Raw genomic sequence first — 17,264 nt, forward strand, 5'->3', positions numbered from 1 at the left:
CTCTCTCCCAGAGGAGATTTGGGGTAACAGCCCTGTCGGTAAAAGCTCCTTTCACTGTAACACCAGTACAACTGTGCAGCTATGCTAGAAGAATGCTATACCAGTGTAGCAGTAATGTCAATGTAACTGTTCTGTAGGCTTGTTCTCCTACTTAGCTAACTGGAATTAAAGTAATTTGGAGTGAAAGACAGGACAGGACAGCATAATGTTGCTTGTATTACTTGCTCATTAAGTGGCACTCTGTAATTTAAAGATGGCTACAAGAATCTGAGAAAAAATCAAAGTGTTGGTCCATTAAAAGAAAATACAAAGTAGGATAATCTCTTTGCTAAGTTTGTTAAGACAAACTAAAATACTCTAAATTAGTTAGCAAGCTTCATGGCTCCTAATGAGCACATAGGTCCCTTGCACGGCAGATACCAGAATTAAAGAGATATGTGGTAGTCCTTAATGTTGAATTCCATGTTCTTCACTCACTAGTAATGCTAAACAATTTAGCTTATACTGATTTTTTAAGAACATAGTCCAATAAACTGTTTCCTTCAGTAGTCAACTAGAGACCTCTGGGGGACACACAAAAATGAATAGTTTTCTCCTGCTATTACTCCCCAGCAACTGGTATTATTCAAAAGCATATTGCCTCAGAACCTGGAGGCAGCATAGAGCCATCATGACTGGTAGTCACTGACTTGGACTTATTTTCCATGATTTTGTCTAATCCCCTTTTAAAACCATTTAAACTAATGGCCATCACCACATCTTATGACAGCCAATTGACTTCCTTTTGTCTTTCGTGAAACTCCTGCCATTCTGTTTCTAGAGTTTGATTCATAACTCTAGAATCTGTCTGATTCTAGAGTTATGAATCCACCAAAACAATTGCTCTCTATTTATTTACTCCATACCATGCATAATTTTGAAAACATCTATCATGTCTCTTTTATTGGTCTTTATATAATAAAAAGAGGCCCCAAATGCTGTAACCTTTCTTCATAGGGAAGGTGCTACAGCTCCCTTTTGATTATGATTGCCCTTTCTACATGATTGCCCTTTTCCAGCATTCTTCACTGGTCCAGTTCTTTGTTACTTTTTTGTGTCATCCCTTGGACAAGTGATAAGGATGCACACTCAATGGGCAAGCATGTCCTTCAACTCTCTGACATGCTGGGGCACCATTCCTTAATCATGTGATGATGGGGAAGTCCAAACTGCTCCTCTACTACAGGTGCTATGTCCCAGAGGGTTAGGGGAAGGATGTACACACTGATGGTGCGAACACAGTATTACAGTGTGTGCAACGGCCAGTGGGCAATGTGTTATCCAATCTGACCCTATCTTTTCTGAGCTAGGTTAACCAGAAATGTATACTGATTTGAATTGTGGCTGCACCATAGAGTTATGCAAGGGCAATATAATATTTTCAGTCTTATTTTTAATCCTTTTCCTAAGATTCTTAGCATGACATTCCATTTCCCCTTCTCAACTGCCACACACTATGGTGACATTTTCATTGAGCTATTGACAAGAACTCCAAGAACTCTTTCATTGTAATCATCATCAGATCAGATATTATCAGTATTTGGGTAGGAAGTTTCCCCTCAGTGAACATCACTTTATACTAGGGCTTAGCCAAAATCCCTTTTTCATTTTTTCACCAAATTCTCAGGAGGAGCAAATTGAGAGAGGGCAATTTATGTAATTTTCCAGCACTCTGGCAACTACCTATTTCCCCCAGAAAAATAGGGTCCCTTGGAATAACATTATGCACTAGTTCAGATGAACAGTCTGAGCAGTGGCTCATTGTGTCTGGAAAAGTGAGTTTGCCACTTTGGCCCTGCCATCAGAGTTTAATCCGAGGCACAATTATTGCTAAATGAAAACTTTCCCCAACATGCCATACTCAGCCTATATAATCATGTGGGACCAGAACAGCCAAATCAGCCCCTAATTGTGTGATTTAAACCATGATTGAATAATCTGAACCAGGCATCTGCAGGAGAAGTTGGCATTTTCAGAGAGAGGTCATGCAACAGTCTTAAAGTTTTGTTCGAGTAGCTTATTGCTCATTAGTTGTGGCAGGAAATGTTATTTTTTCCTTAAAAAAACACATTGCATCCATGTGTCTTTGCAGATGGTAGCATAAGCAGTGCTGAAAGTCTTTAGACTCAGTCAATTCTATCTTGTGTCATTCCCCTCCCACAAGTAACTTCATGTTGGCTTTTTGGGCCCATGCCATGTTATATCAGGAAGTATCATTCCAGGGGCACTGGATGCTAGGAAGAGGTTTAGCACTTCTAGTGTGGCTTCTGTTCTGTACACTGTGATTTAAAGACAGCTTGGAACTTTTAATGCATAGCTGAAGTGTGTTAAAAAGTCTAACTAATCTGTAATAAGTGAAGTTGATAATGTACCTTTATACTGGGCATAGGGCAGAGCCAGGGGTGTAACTATAATAGGGCAAGGGGAGACAGTTGTCTGGAGGCCCACTGCCTTTGCCCCCCCTCCAAGGCAAGTCACAATACTGACTCCCCCAGCCACGCACCCGCCCGGGATTCCTTCAGTTGTATTCATCCTCCAAAATTGATGTGAGTGTTAAGACCTGGAGCTACCAGAACAGCATGTTTTCTCTAGTACCATTAAATGACTTGCATCATCCACAATTTACAAAACCTTTAAAAAAATAATTTATGATGATGTTCTATTGTGGCACATAGGTGTTATATATATATATAAATTTTTGCCATGGCTCAGACTTAGGAATCAGAAGACTCAGAGCAGGAAGACTCGCCTGCTAGTGAGCCACAGCAGCAAGATTCGGCAGAGAAACCAGACTCGGAACCTGAGGATTCTCAACAGCTGCCAGACTTGAATTCTGATGTGGAAGAGCCTGGGATTCCACCTATAGTGAGACGAAGTATCAAGAGGCAGGCTCAGAGGGACTCACGCAGGTGCAGGAGATAACAGGGAAGAAAGCCTTTTGACTCAGGGAAGGCTGATTGGTTCCTGGTTCTGTTGAGTCATATATATTCAACAGTCTCTCATGGCTGAGTTGCTGTTTGCAACTTCGCTGGCAGCAGATACTGTGCTCTTGGAATTATATCTTTTCTGTGATCCAGTTTGTCTTGTCTGTACTTCCCTGTATTGTTCCCTTAATTCCTTGTTCTGTGTCCTTCACTTATTTCATTCCTTGTTTTGTCTTTTCTTCCACTTATTACTCAGTTATTGTTAGAGCGGGGTACCTAGTTTCAGTTCAGGGGACTTTATTCATTTAATGTTTTCTTTGCGAGCCTTTTATTTTCCTTCATCCATTTTCGTTACTGCTTTCTGTTTACTCTCTCACTGGGGGTTGTAAATCCTGTAGAGATAGCCGGGCTAGCAGTTCATGCTTTCATGACAATTTTACTGTGCTTTTTGTTAACACTATTCAGCCTCATTTAAGATTTCTTTACTTCTTGAGCTGAGCTTCAGTGAGGGGGGGCCATTTTAAAATCTTGTCTCTGGGCCCACTCCAACCTTGCTATGCCACTGGGCAAAGCTGGTGGATGATTAGGGCACCAAAGCTTGGGGGGCCTGGATGTGGAATGCAGATGACTTCCAGTGTTGCCTTTTCAAGAACATCTGGTATTGCCCTTTTAAGAACTTCTCTTAGGTCAGGAGACTTTTTATGTCTTTCAACATTCTCTTCTCCAATATGTTTCTCCCCACTCTCCATGGCTTACTGATTCTTCGGGTGGCTGCTCTCTTCCCTCACCCCTATCCAATTCAGGGATGGGGATGCTCCCCTCAGTCCTCTCCCCCGGTTCTGACCCTGCCGTTTCCTGCAATGAAGCAATGGTCCTGAAAAAGCAGGGCAGTTCAGGGTTGAGAAGGAAAACTGAGAAAGAAACTGTTCAGAGTTGAGAAGGAAAGTTTGGCATTCTGTGCCTGGGATGGGGACAGGGGATCAGAGGGGCCCCTTGGGAGGTAGGCATGCATGCAGGAAGGAAAGGAGGTGAGTGCTTATTGGCTTGGGGTTGGGATGACAGGGGTAACAGAAGAAGGTAGGGAAGAGAGGAAGAATAAAAGGGAGAAGAATATTTCCATCAGCCATCTAAAATGGGAAACTTTCAAAGTGGAAAGATTTGGGAGGTGGGAGCCTAGAGACTTTGATTGAGGAGGGAGATGTCTCCTTCCCCTGAAAATGGATGCCCAGAAGCATCCATGTAAATCACACTCATGCCATCTTCTGATCCACAGCCCTAATTACTTGAAATGCTTAGTTTTAATCTGATGCAGTCTCATTCACTTTATTTATTTGGGACTTATTATGGGCACTGTTATGCACATTTAGGCTTAGAACCCTGTAGACCAATCCCATGCATGTTTACTTGAAAAGCCATCCCACTGAGTTCAATAAGACTTACTCCCAAGTACAGGTATTATTTCTCTTTGTAAGCCACTCTGAGCCATTTTTGGAAGGGCAGTATAGAAATTGAATAAATAAATAGCTAGCCACACTGGCTCAGGGCTTGAGGGCTGGGGAGGAGGATGTTACTGGACTTGCACAAGTTTTCCACCTCTATTATAGTGGGCAACAGCCAGTATGCAGCAATCCTAACTAAATTTTATATATTGTCTAGTAACAAGGAGGAGCTTGCCCCCATGTGTGCATGCACTGCTTCTGGCTGTGGGGAATACTCTGTGCTTCTCAGTTGGGTGTGTGTAAATGCCAAAGTCATACTTTACCTAAGGTGCCAAAAACTCTAAGGCTGGCCCTTGTAATGGGTATGATCCAGATCTATTACAATAAATGCAAGTTTTGTAATTCGAGTGTGAGCGGGAAATAATAGCCTTTATGGTCACCACCAGCTGTAAGGTAGTCCCACTGAACATTACAAAAAGGTCTCACTCGCCCCTGAAATTTCTCCTGTTTTGTTCAGTTTGAAGAGTGAGTGCGCAAATACACCATGCAAGCCTTCCCTGGGCATACTGATAAGTTGCAGTTCTATAATGATGTATTATATTTACAAAAAAAAAGCAGGTCTTGTCAGTAGATTACGTACAGTGCACTGGGCCCCGAAAATCCTTATGGCAACCTAGCTAGCCTCAAGATGAAGAACAAGCCAAGGCAAAGGTACAATCCAAGGCAAGGGTACTGTTCTAACTGGTGACATGGATGGTTAACATTAGCAGATTCTCTTCTGTGACTTTTAAGATCATGACAGGACATAGAAGATGAAGCAACCTTAGAAATGTAGAGCCCAAACTTATAGAAAGCTTTTGACAAGTGAATGTGGCAAGTTGCTAACATTCTTCTTTTACTAGACTTTGGATATGGAAATCCAGAAAAATCCCATTTTAAATGGACCACAATTGCTTATTAGTGCTATTGATGTTTCTGAAAATGTGTACACTCTTGAGCTGATGCAGAGTCACTTGCATAATATTCCCTTTGTGTTCAGTAGAAGGCCTCATTCAGCTGCCCTGCCTGGTCATTTGTCACAGTATTATTACTACAAGTATTACACCTGTGACATTCTGTACTGGAAAATACAGTTGAATACGTTTGAGTTTTGTTCTGTATACTGTGATTTAAAGTCAGCTCTCACTGCTAAACAAATACACCATAACTCATAATGTAGTCGAAGGTGAGAACAAAGAACACCACCTCTGGAGACAGAAAAAAAAAAGTACCTCTGCTAAGGCTTTTTGAATGCTGAAATTGCCTCAATAAGTACAACAAATGAATTGGTATATAAAGTGCTGCATAAACCACAGCACACCACATTCTCTCTGAATGTGTTTATTTGAAGTTCCGTATCTTTAAGTGCTACATTCATTTTCCACAGTGCAATTTAGAAGCACAATTCTCCTCAGTAGACCTATCCAATTACTCTACTTCTCTCTCGGGTCTTAATTTCTATTTAGGCAAGAAATAAAGTAATGACTTCATTGCAACTATATGTGCAAGTGTGTGAGACTAGAAGTTTTAATAGGTGCAAAAAATTAGCAGACTATTTAATTTACTGTAAAACAGCAGCAAAGGCTACAACCACATGCAAAAGAGACACCTCAGCTGCATACGTTGGAGAATCACAAATAAAGTACAGGTGGCCCTTGTTATCCACGGTTTCAAAAACTGCAATTTTGCATATCTGCGGGTAGGTCTTAGAGACCCAGTTTCATTATCTACTGTATTAAAAATAGGCAATTTTTACCTATCCGCAGTACCTGGGCCACCAGAAATGACTTACAGTATCATTTCTGGTGGCATTTCCTGTCCGGAGGTAGCGCAGAGCCATTTTGTGGCTCGTGTTCCCCTGCCCCACAAAACCCCATGAAAATCAGCAAGAAATCAGCTGATGTGGAAGGGGGGGGCATTACTAGAGAGCTGGAACTATATGTTCTGTACAACTTTTATTTCTGCTTCACTCTCGCATTTATTTGTGATTCTGGGCAATTTTATTTGTGTGCAGGAACCCAACTCCCATATTCCCAGAGTTCAGGTTTCATTATTTGCGGTTTCCATATTCATGAATGTAGGCAAGAATGGAACCCCTGCTAATAATGAGAGCCTCCTACATATTCAGAAGATAATTCTGGTTGAATTAATCTTGGTCAACTACCACTCCTTTGTTCTGTGCTCCCAAACATTAAAGCAGATTAGAAGTACTCCTTAGATAAGAATGTGCTGAAAGAATAAATCCGTCTGTATATTCTGCAATCATTCTGCTTGTAAATATGAATGGGTAACTGAAAATGTTTGAAAAGTCTAACTATGTTAAGTGAACTTGACAATCTCGATACTGAAAATTCAACCAAAAAATAGTGGGTGCAGTCCAAATCTGTTCAAATCAGTTGAACTTTTTGGTGCTTATTTTATTAGGCAGAAGATGGTATTTTCAGGCACAGCTGCTCTGGTATTTAATAAATTGTTCCGTCTGCTTTTGAGAAATTAAGAATTTGCCTGTTTGATGTTATGGGAGGGAGAAAGTATACACACACACACACACACACACACACACACACACACACACACACTCATTCATTCATTTACATATTTATATACCACCCCAAACCAAGGACTCAGGGCGGTTCAAAGCAAGCAATAAACAAAACATTAAAATCAATTAAAATTCTAAAAACAATTTGAAACAAATCAATAAACAATCTAAAATTTAAGAAGTTTAAAAGCCTGGGTAAAAATGAGTCTTCAAACACTTTTTAAAAGCTGCTAGAGACGGGGAGACTCTTATTCCCATGGGAAGCGCACTCCAAAGTCTCGGGGCAACAACAGAGAAGGCTCATCCCTGGGTGGCCACCAGGTGACATGAAAGTAGCGACAGACAAGCCTCCCCTGATGTACACAGTCGATGATGGGGATAATGCAGAAGAAGATGCACTCTTAAGTACTGTGGGCCTAAGCTGTTTAGGGCTTTATAGGTTATAACCAGAATATGTATTTTGCCCGGAAATTTATTGGCAGCCAGTGCAACGCCTGTAATACAGGAGTAATATGGTCTCTTCGAGATGACCCGGAGACCAACCTGGCTGCCGCATTTTGTACTAATGGTAGTTTCCAGACTATGTACACAGGCAGCTCCACATAGAGTGCATTGCAGTAATCATGTCTGGAAGTTACCAGCAAGTGTACTACTGTTCTGAGATCACAAAACTCAAGAAACGGACGCAGCTGGCGTATCAACTGAAGCTGATAGAAAGTGCTTCTGGCCACTGCCTCAACCTGGGGAACCAGGGGAAGGTGTGGATCCAGAAGCACTCCCAGACTGCCTACCTGTTCCTTCTGAGGAAGCATGACCCCATCTAGAACAGGTAGATCAACATCGCTTCCTGATGACCGCACACAATAAGTACTTCCGTCTTGTCTGGATTCAGTCTGTTTGTTATCCCTCATCCAGCCCATTACTGCTTCCAAGCAGGCATTCAGGGAGACTCCAGGCTCAAAGACACTTGGGACAAGATGTCCAATTGGTACAATAGGGGCAGAAGAGACATAAATCTTGCTATAGTGATCAAAGATTGATAAGAGGTAGATGTGTGATGGTGCCAAGAGAGATCCTAAACCAACAAAGGCTGGATGAACTGTTGTGAAGCTGGATAGTCTTTTTGTGAAGTGATGATGGACATCAGCAAGCTAGTGATAAAGATCCAGGAAAGATCAGCATAAGATGAGAAGGAGGATCTTTCCCCCAACCCAGCTAAGGTAAAGTAATGGAATCCCAATCTGGGAAATGGAGTATTTTTATTAAGTTGTCAAGTCCTATGATTTATTTGACCAGCTCACCATTATATCTGAGTGTGCATGAAACCAAGACTCCTGACTGTCCAGGTGAAATTGATGTAGCATTTTTTTTCATTGGATGTCCCCCATCCCCATAAAATAGAAGTCCATACAAGGCAGACAGTAAGAGTAATATGGAACATGCAGATACAATAGTGCTGGACCAGTTCTCAAATTACTGTTACTTGCTGCTGTTAAATAAAGCCACTCATTTCTTTACCCTTGATCCTTCACCACCCCCACTTCCATTCGATTACAGCTTACATTCTACATGCCCATTGCCAATGGTGTGGAATGTATATTTTGCATGTTTATGCACAAGATGCACATGGAAATTTAGTTCAAGAGGCATTTCAAGCATGACCTATTGACCCGAACAAGAAGCTCACTCCTGCCTTGGAAGAGGAAAAACAGTGAGGAATACTTGTCAGTTTGACAAATGCTACTGCTCTAGTTTGTATGGCAAAGGTTTTATAATGACTCTATTAAATAGCTAGAGAGTCCTTTATCACTCACATTGATGTCTTCCAAATCTAAGTTGTTCAGAATGACATTGTTCCGCTTCCAGATGATGGGAGGTCTCAAGGTCCCCTGAATGGCACAACTTAGAACTGCACTTTGTCCTACTGTTGATGCAGTGATACTTATTTTCTGATCTTCTGGCAGATTCAGCTGAATTACTTCTGTAAAAGATACATTGCATTTAATGTTAATTAATAAGCAGAGTTTCTAAACCCTGATAGCTTTAAGATTCTAATGTGAAAACAGGCAAAATAATTTTCAAATGAAGGCAGGAAATATAACTGTTTCAAATAAAAGGTCAGCATGACATTTCAATTAGACTGAATGACAAGTACTGCCTAATAAGAAGAGAGCCTGTTAACATGGAAGAATTTCAAAAGAAAAGGACATCACATCTTGGCTTCAAAAGTACATTTAAGGTACTGTCAGACATTTAATTTCATAACAATATTATTGTAATATTTTTCTGAATCAACATACTGAATTAGCATTTGGGCAAATGTGGATTTTACATATCCACAGGGCCAAATGAGATGTGATGATGGAAACCATGTTTACTTGTTTGTTCAGTGTCATATGTCATTCATACATAAAGCAGAGTAGCAGTCAAATTTTAACATTAAAATCAATAGAACACTGTAGATGATGGATCTTCCGCTGCAGTCACCCCAGACACTTTTCTTACAGGTTGGCTTAATTGTTTTTCCATCTGCTTAGCTTTGATATTAGAAATCTGAACTACAAGCAAGCAACGTGTGTGTGTGTGTGTGTGTGTGTGTGTGTGTGTGTGTGTGTAGGAAATATTCTCCTCCCCCTAACACTTTATTTCATGTGAGCAATAGACTCCCTATCTCATTCCCTGCTTCTGAATGGGTCAGAATTGTGTCCAACAAACATGGGTGCAATCATTAGACAGAGAAGCTCTTCACGACTGTGCAAAAGCAGGCTGGGCTGCATTAGCTTGCTTTCACATGGTCATGAGAACCACCGGGCTCGTGGGTGAGCCTGGTGGTTCTGTGGCGGCTAGCCCGCCTAGAAACCCCTACCCCTAAATGAGATTAACAGAGTGAGCACTTCTGATTGTGTGTCAACCATGGCCACCTGCAGCCACGGCTGACACACTCGGATGAAGGGGAGAGGGGAAGGGGGACCCCAGGAAGGGATCGCACACTTTCATGGTGCCTTTCTGGGGGCCAGGGCACCATGCGGTGGCACTTCCCTTCCCCTGACCCCTGGATACCCCCGATGGAGCCACAGCCGGGTGCAGGAGTGCCCAACCGGAACAGTCGCTTTTCTGGGCAGCCATTCCAGCTGCCCAGCAATGAGCAACTGCTCATGTGTGGGGAGAGCGGGCTAAGCTCACCCTACCCACCAAAACCTGTCTGGTGCTTCACACAGGTCATGTGAAGCACCTCTTAGTTTGGTACCTTGACAACAAAACCAACAAATATTTATATACCGCTTCACAAAAGTTTCCAAAGAGGTTTACACAGAGAAATAATAAAGAAGGGATCCCTGTCCCAAAGGGCTCACAATCTAAAAAGAAACATAAGATGGACAACAGCAACAACCACTGGACGTACTGTGCAGGGGGTGGATAGGGCCAGTTACTCTACCCTTGCTAAATAAAGAGAATCACCATGTTAAAAAGGTGCCTCTCTGCCCTGTTAGAAAATATCATTAGGAGGTACTCTGAAAACTCTCCACTATCTGTTGCATCTGTCTCCATCAGGGGCGTAACTATAGTAGGGCAAGGGGAGACAGTTGTCTGGGGGCCCAATGCCTTGGCGGGGCCCCCTAGAGGCATATCTAGGGAAAATAGCGCCTAGGGCAAGCACTGAAATTGCGCCCCCTGGCCAAACATCTGACACCCATCTTTCAGATAACTTTACCATAATATCAGCTCAAAAATACAAATCAAGCTTGTTAATCTTTTAATATTTCAAAAACTATTTAGCAGTGGACATAGTCAGACCAAAAAATGCTGGAAAACTACCAATTTCAGTATGCTGGGGCTCATGAAATACACAAATACTATGTGGAGGTGTACTTGGAAAACTAAACAGAAGTGCCTGTCTAATTCTCTACTATGCATTGTAGCATCACTATTATGTAAGTTTTAAAAATAAATGGAGAATTTGCCTTTCCAAGATACTATGAAAATAATTAAAGGATATGCAGAGTAAACTGTGTCACTGCTCGAAATATATTCTAGTATTTCGGAAAGACAGTTAAAATGAGAGAAAGAGAGCAAGAAACTCCCAGTGGGCCTTAATACTAAGGATTTCACACTGATTCAAAGACAAACTCACCATTAATAGCCATATTATTAAGACATCACATTTAACTCACTTATCACAAGAAGCAAAGTAAGAGCAAATGAATACAATCCTAGCTCATGAGTTTCAGCTCAGTATTCACAAGCCCTCTGTACATAGTGCCAAACTGAATATGTGTACAGTGATATATTAAATTAAAAAAAATTACCTGTAGCCCCTTTTGGGGGCTTCCTATAGGGCATGGTGGGGGGCTGCAAAGGACCCCCATCCCCCCGCCAACCTCTTAATTCACTGCTGCAGCCTGACCCGGGCTGATTTTGGGGCCTGTTTGGGACTACTAAGATCGGCATGGTGGCCATTTTAGAGGCCGCCATGCATGGTCAAATGGCCTCTGCAAAGCCTAGCAAGGCCTAGGGCCTCACAGGGACCCTTGGAGCATGTTCGGTGGCCATCTTTAAAAATAATGTGGGTTTAAAAAAAAATGGCCACCAAAAATAAAATGGCCACCGCACATGTTCAAATGGCCTCTGTGAGGCCTGGCATGGCCCATGGCCTCACAGAGGCCATTTGAGCATGCGCAGTGGCCATTTTGTTTTTGGCAGCCATTTTTTTTAAAAAAATGTTCATTTTAAAATATTGCGCCCCCCTTCAAGTGGCTCCCGGGGCACGTGCCCTGCCTGCCCCACCCTAGATACGCCCCTGGGGCCCCCAAGAGGCAAGTCACATGACTGACTCCCCCAGCCGTGCACCCGCCTGGGCTTCCTTCAGTTGTATTCATCCTCCGAAATTGATGTGTTAAGACCTGGAGCTACCAGAACAGCATGTCTTTCTCTAGTACCATTAAATGATTTGCATCGCCCACAATTTACAAAATTAATTTCAGATGATGTTCTATTGTGGCACATAGAGGGGTGTGTGTGCGGGTGTGTGTATGTATGTATATATATGTGTGTATATATATATATATGTGTGTGTGTGTGTGTGTGTGTGTGTGTATGTTTTTTGTTACCATGATTCAGCTTCATTTAAGATTTCTTTACTTCATGAGCTGAGCTTCAGTGAGGGGGGCATTTTAAAATCTTGTCTCTGGGCCCACTAAAGCCTTGCTACTACGCCCCTGGTCTCCATCATTTACTATTTGTTATTTTGTAAATTTGGTGAAAAATATACTGCTTGATCTAAAACCCTGTTCAGGTATTCACAGCTAGCCTGTAGAACATGCTTACACTGGGGCAAGTGGGTCAGAAATCCCAGCCTCAGCCCATCACTGAACTGCTTGACCCCACTTTTATTTATTTATTATCAATTGTGATACTTATTGAAGCATTCATCTGAAGAGACAAACACTGTAAGTGTAATTGCACCAATATCTGTGACTGAATACATATATATTTATATATCGCTTTTCAACAAAGGTTCCCAAGACGAACTGATCAGGAGGCTGGATTGTCACAGCCTGTCAATCACAGAAATGGGCATAATCATGATAACAGTGTTCATCTCCTTTCTCAAAAGGTTTAACTCTGCAATATCTTGTCATTATGCTTCTAGTCTTCGAACTAAAATCTGATTCCAGTTTTCAGCAGGGCATGTTGTACAAGCCTCTTCTGGGACTGTCCTATCTCAAATGTACCCCCATACCAGAACTTCCCTGTGCATGAAAAGTTTATCATGGAGAAAGCTAAGCAAGAGATCTTCCCCTTGATGTCTGAGCCAATTGTGCTGGTACAATTTTGTAGCCAGCCTTACAGAATGTCCTTCTGAAGATTTAAACTAGCTCACACTTTGGTTATCATGGGTAGACTGATTTCTTCCCAGAAGCATCTGGTAGGCTACTGTGTGAAACATGAAGATGGACTAGATAGGCCTGATCCAGCAGGGCTTTTCTTATGTTCTTATGTTCCAAATGAGTGTGCTGGTTGGTACCCATAATGTTTGGCTATGAAAACCAAAAGGGCTGAATCTTATCACACTTCTTCATTATCTGGTCCTTATGAATGGACAGGAACAATAGTGATTTTGCTTCTGGATGTCCGTTTGGCGATATAACATCCAATAATGACCAAGGCATATCGGTCATCTATATAACCCATAAAACCAAGGCATATAGACTGTTTTTCTGAAGTTGATTTCCTGGATAAAATCAACTAACTGACCAGGCAAGTCTGGGCCTACACATGTAGGGTTATATTAAAACCTTACAACACTGAAAATGTTCCAAGTGAGTGGGGTCTCTTCTAGGTGCTCTTTACATTTACATGCCAGATTGGAGAGAGGTTTCTGGGCTTGCCACATATCACTATAATTCAGAGACTGGTAAATGTAATCTATTGAACAAATAGGCTACATTTGTGAAATAAAAAATCATATTTGAAATGGTGGAAGTCCAGAAAAACTTCCTTCCCCACTGAAAATGTTAAAATTTGGTAGATCATGCATGTCATGTTTAAGGTTGGTTTGTAAATGACAAAGACAGTGATCCACACGAAGGCTGGTTTAGGGTGGTGGCCAAAATGGCACCAACCAAGGGGGCAGAGGTTTAGGGGTGCTGAAGTGTTCCCTCTAAGGTGTGCGGCCTCTAGCTGCTAAATGGTTTTCAAAGGGGAGTGGAGTCAAAAGTTTCCCCAACAGACTGCCACCCCTGCCCAGGACCAGAAAGGTCAGTAGAGAGGCAGCTGGTCTGCTTGGCATGTCTCTCTCTCTTGCCTTGCTTCCAGACAGAGACAGGGTCTATTTCCAGCCATGGATCAATCTCCAAGGAGGAGTCAGGACTGGTGGGTGGGCAGGAAGGATGGGACAGTGGGCATTTGGCTGGGGAATGCCTAACTTGGCCATCCAGTCCTGGACAGGGGAGCAGGCAGTGCCTGCATCTAATCCACACTGGGAAAAGGGTGATATTTTAATGCTGGACACCCCAAGGCCAGACTGCAGGTACACTGCCCAGCCTGCTCAGGCTGACAGAGGAAGAGAGTTTGAAAATGGTCATCAGTTTATTTGGATTGGGACCTCCTGACATCTCCCCAACTTCCCTTTGTGCGGGTGGAGGAATCAACCTCTCCTGAAGTGGGGGGGAGGGGGAGTGACACCCCCAGTCTGGCTACTCCATTGTTCTTCACAGTTTCTCACCACCTTCCCAATAATTTTATGGGCTAACCCCACCCAGTATATTGCCTCAGCCCCCCACCATCCATCCCAGTCTGGGACAGCCGAGCCTGGCTACACACACCCTTTCTTTCCCAGATTCCCAGATGTTGAGCACCCCCCCCAGCCCCCAGGAGCCAAAATTCTCCTCCCTAAATATGTTTTTTAACTAAAAAGAAAAACTATATTAAAATTGGATGGGGGCGGCAGAGCAAAATTGGCCAAGGGCACTGATCTACACTAAAGTAATCCTATTATACTTTAGTGATATGTTCTGCTGTAAATGTTTTGTGATGAGTGACCTAAAAGAACTACAAAGAGCCTTTAGTTACTTTATTACTGCTCATGTAACAAATTAGTATAAAGTAAGGCAGACATTAATCTTTCAATTAAGGCAGAACATCTATCTATGAACATACAGAGATCCTTAACTGGCTCTTTTTAGCCAAATTAAGAGAGCACTTTGTAATTAGTACAATTAAAGAGAGAGTACATTTGTCTGATGTGTTTCCAGAAAAAAGCATCAAACAAACACTAGGAAGAAAAGCTTTGTTGTCTCAGTAAAAGCTAAAAGATTACATTTTTCCTATGGGGGGAGAGGCTTTGACAAGAAATGACAGCCATTTCAGCTTTTGTATAAGCCTGAAACTCATGTGTGTTTATTATAACTTTGTAGAGTGCATAAAGTTTAATTATCGCATGCACATATCCCCATGTGTCGGAAAGGACATGTACTGTATCCCAGAATGGCAAGTAACTCCATTGCCAAAAGTAGAAAATAACAATTGTCCATGACAAACCTGAATAGGTTGTGGGACTATATAAGACTGCAAATCAGACTTCTCTTTGAAAGCGCATTGAGCCAAAACAGAGTTCATATGAGCCCAAGATTGTATTGCTACAAGTAAATAATCTGCTTTGCATTCTTTGCTACCAACTCTGGGTTGTAGGGATGTGCGGAAACTTCATGAGACATTTCTCTTGCCTTACAGAAACTTATGTGGCTTTCTTTGAATATTTTTAGAATATTTTTAAAATATTGAATAATATTTTAGAGTGCCTTGCAGAGGTGCTCTTACCCCCAGACCTCGGGTCTCCGGTTTGTGGCCTCCAAGGTCCGGGGGGGTGGGCTCCAAATGGCCAGGGAGCTCCTTTAGCCACCCAGCACCCACCACACTGCTGCCCCACCACACCTCCATGGTTCCCCACCCATAATTTAAGCTGCCATGTGCGTGGCTGAAGGGTGTCATCACAGGCTTGTGACAATCTATTTCAATTGTGCAGGTGTGCTGGAGCGCCTCACAGTTATCAAGAGCCGCTGGGCCAAATGGACATGTCCAATGGTCACTTCATCTGCTGCCATTGCAGGTGGGGCAGAGGCAAGGCCTGCTTGGCTCAACCCCCAGCCACCACCCCTCAGCCGCCATCCCTCGGCTGTGCACATGGCAGCTTAAATTATGAAGGGAAAACATGGCGGTATGGTGCGGTGGGGTGGGTGCGGGGTGGCTACAGGAGGCCCCCCCAAAGCAGGTTTTTGGGGACCTCATGATAGGGGCAGTCTGGGCACCCCAATTACCTAGGTGCACCCTGGTTCCTTGGAAGGAACCCTAACATTTACCTTGAATTTAACTTTGAGTTGGTTCACACAATCACTGGACAGCACATGTGTTGAGGAGGGAAAGTGATGAGAATGTGGAAGAACAAGATGCACATTTTTTCGGCATGTTCCTGGTGTGTTCTTGCATATGAACAAAGGACAGCCCAACAGCAGGTCAGGACATCCTTTAGTGATGTCAAGATGGGCATGTTCTTGATGTGTTCCTGCCCTTAACGCATGAGCTGGCCAGTATTTGCATGAATAGGCCCAATGTTTGAAATGTCAGTGTCAAACATATGGATGTGCAGAATCACTCTGATTGATTTCATTATTGTTGCAGAAACTCATTTGACTTCCTTTGAAAATCCTCATATGTTTTCTTTTCCTAGGGAGGAAACCCAAAATGTATTTCAAATTTCACTGTTTTGAATTTTCAATGCCAACAGTAGTTTATGCAAAGGCTGATGGCACAATCCAGCAGATTGTTAAGGATACTGCAGTTTCAACAAGACATAGATTTGAGGGATGGGGCTGTAGCTCTGTAGTAGAACATCTACATTGCATACAGAAGGTCCCGGATTCAATACCTGAAATCTCAAGCTGGGCTGAGAAAAACATCTGTCTGAAAGTTTGGAGAGTCAATGACTTGGTATAAGGCAGCTTCTTATGTTCGTATGTGTCCCACTGGGACGCTACAAAAACATCTTCTGTCCAGGTAAGTGCTATCATGGCTGCATTACTTACTTTATCATGGTCCCTATCTGGTGGATCAGAGGACCTCAACCATTGCACTGAAACAAATGCTATATTCACATGTAATGCCAAATTATGGTTCAGAAATGTGGACGCAAATCCCAATGAGCTGCCTTCTCCCATTCCCTCCTCAAGATCCAGGACTTGTTCACAAGAAAAGGTGTACAAGATTGACTGTTCAGACTTTGAGCCAAACCATAGTTTGCTGCTAAACCAGTAATGGAAATCCTGTAAACGCAGCATGCAAATGGAATAGGAATATGGAAAGTGGCATATTGCTCAGTCCTCCATGGTTTTTATTCCCATAAGTGTCAAATCATATTTTGGAGAAGGCATTTAAACAGTGGGAGGAAGGTTCCCTGGCTCAGACAATCAAATTACATCCTAAAATATTTTCACCAACTCCATGTTTGCTCACCAAATAGGGTCAAATAAAAGGTCATTTGCCAAATTAATGAAGACCTGTAATCTGAATATGCATCAAATTATTCTGAAGATCACTATATGGAGTGTGGGGAAAAGCAACTGGCTGACCAGTACTTCCTAGATTCTGAATTGTACTAAACTGACAAGAAGAGAGAAAATCTCAGGAGAGAGAGAGAGAGATGACAAGGAGAGAGGAAAACATACCAGCCGGTATGTCTGGTGGCGACTCACAGAGGCGCTCTTACCCCTGGACTTTGGGGCTGAA

The 17,264-nt window shown here is 42.5% G+C and overlaps 1 protein-coding gene and 1 long non-coding RNA gene across 6 annotated transcripts in view; one reads left to right on the plus strand and one right to left on the minus strand.

Annotated features, from left to right (window-relative positions):
* The window catches only part of LOC128327771 (uncharacterized), a 33,905-nt gene extending 26,977 nt beyond the window's left edge, over positions 1-6,928 (plus strand). The window contains exon 3 of the long non-coding RNA XR_008308778.1: positions 2,752-6,928. This is a non-coding gene — a long non-coding RNA (uncharacterized LOC128327771). The remainder of the gene's footprint in view (positions 1-2,751) is intronic.
* The window catches only part of FSTL5 (follistatin like 5), a 563,532-nt gene that overhangs the window by 153,484 nt on the left and 392,784 nt on the right, over positions 1-17,264 (minus strand). For all 5 annotated transcript variants that reach the window (XM_053256999.1, XM_053256997.1, XM_053256998.1 and 2 more), the window contains one exon: positions 8,798-8,964. In XM_053256999.1, coding sequence (XP_053112974.1) covers positions 8,798-8,964 — 167 coding nt within the window. The remainder of the gene's footprint in view (positions 1-8,797; positions 8,965-17,264) is intronic.

The sequence above is a fragment of the Hemicordylus capensis genome, chromosome 5, assembly GCF_027244095.1.
Source record: "Hemicordylus capensis ecotype Gifberg chromosome 5, rHemCap1.1.pri, whole genome shotgun sequence".
NCBI lineage: Eukaryota > Metazoa > Chordata > Lepidosauria > Squamata > Cordylidae > Hemicordylus > Hemicordylus capensis.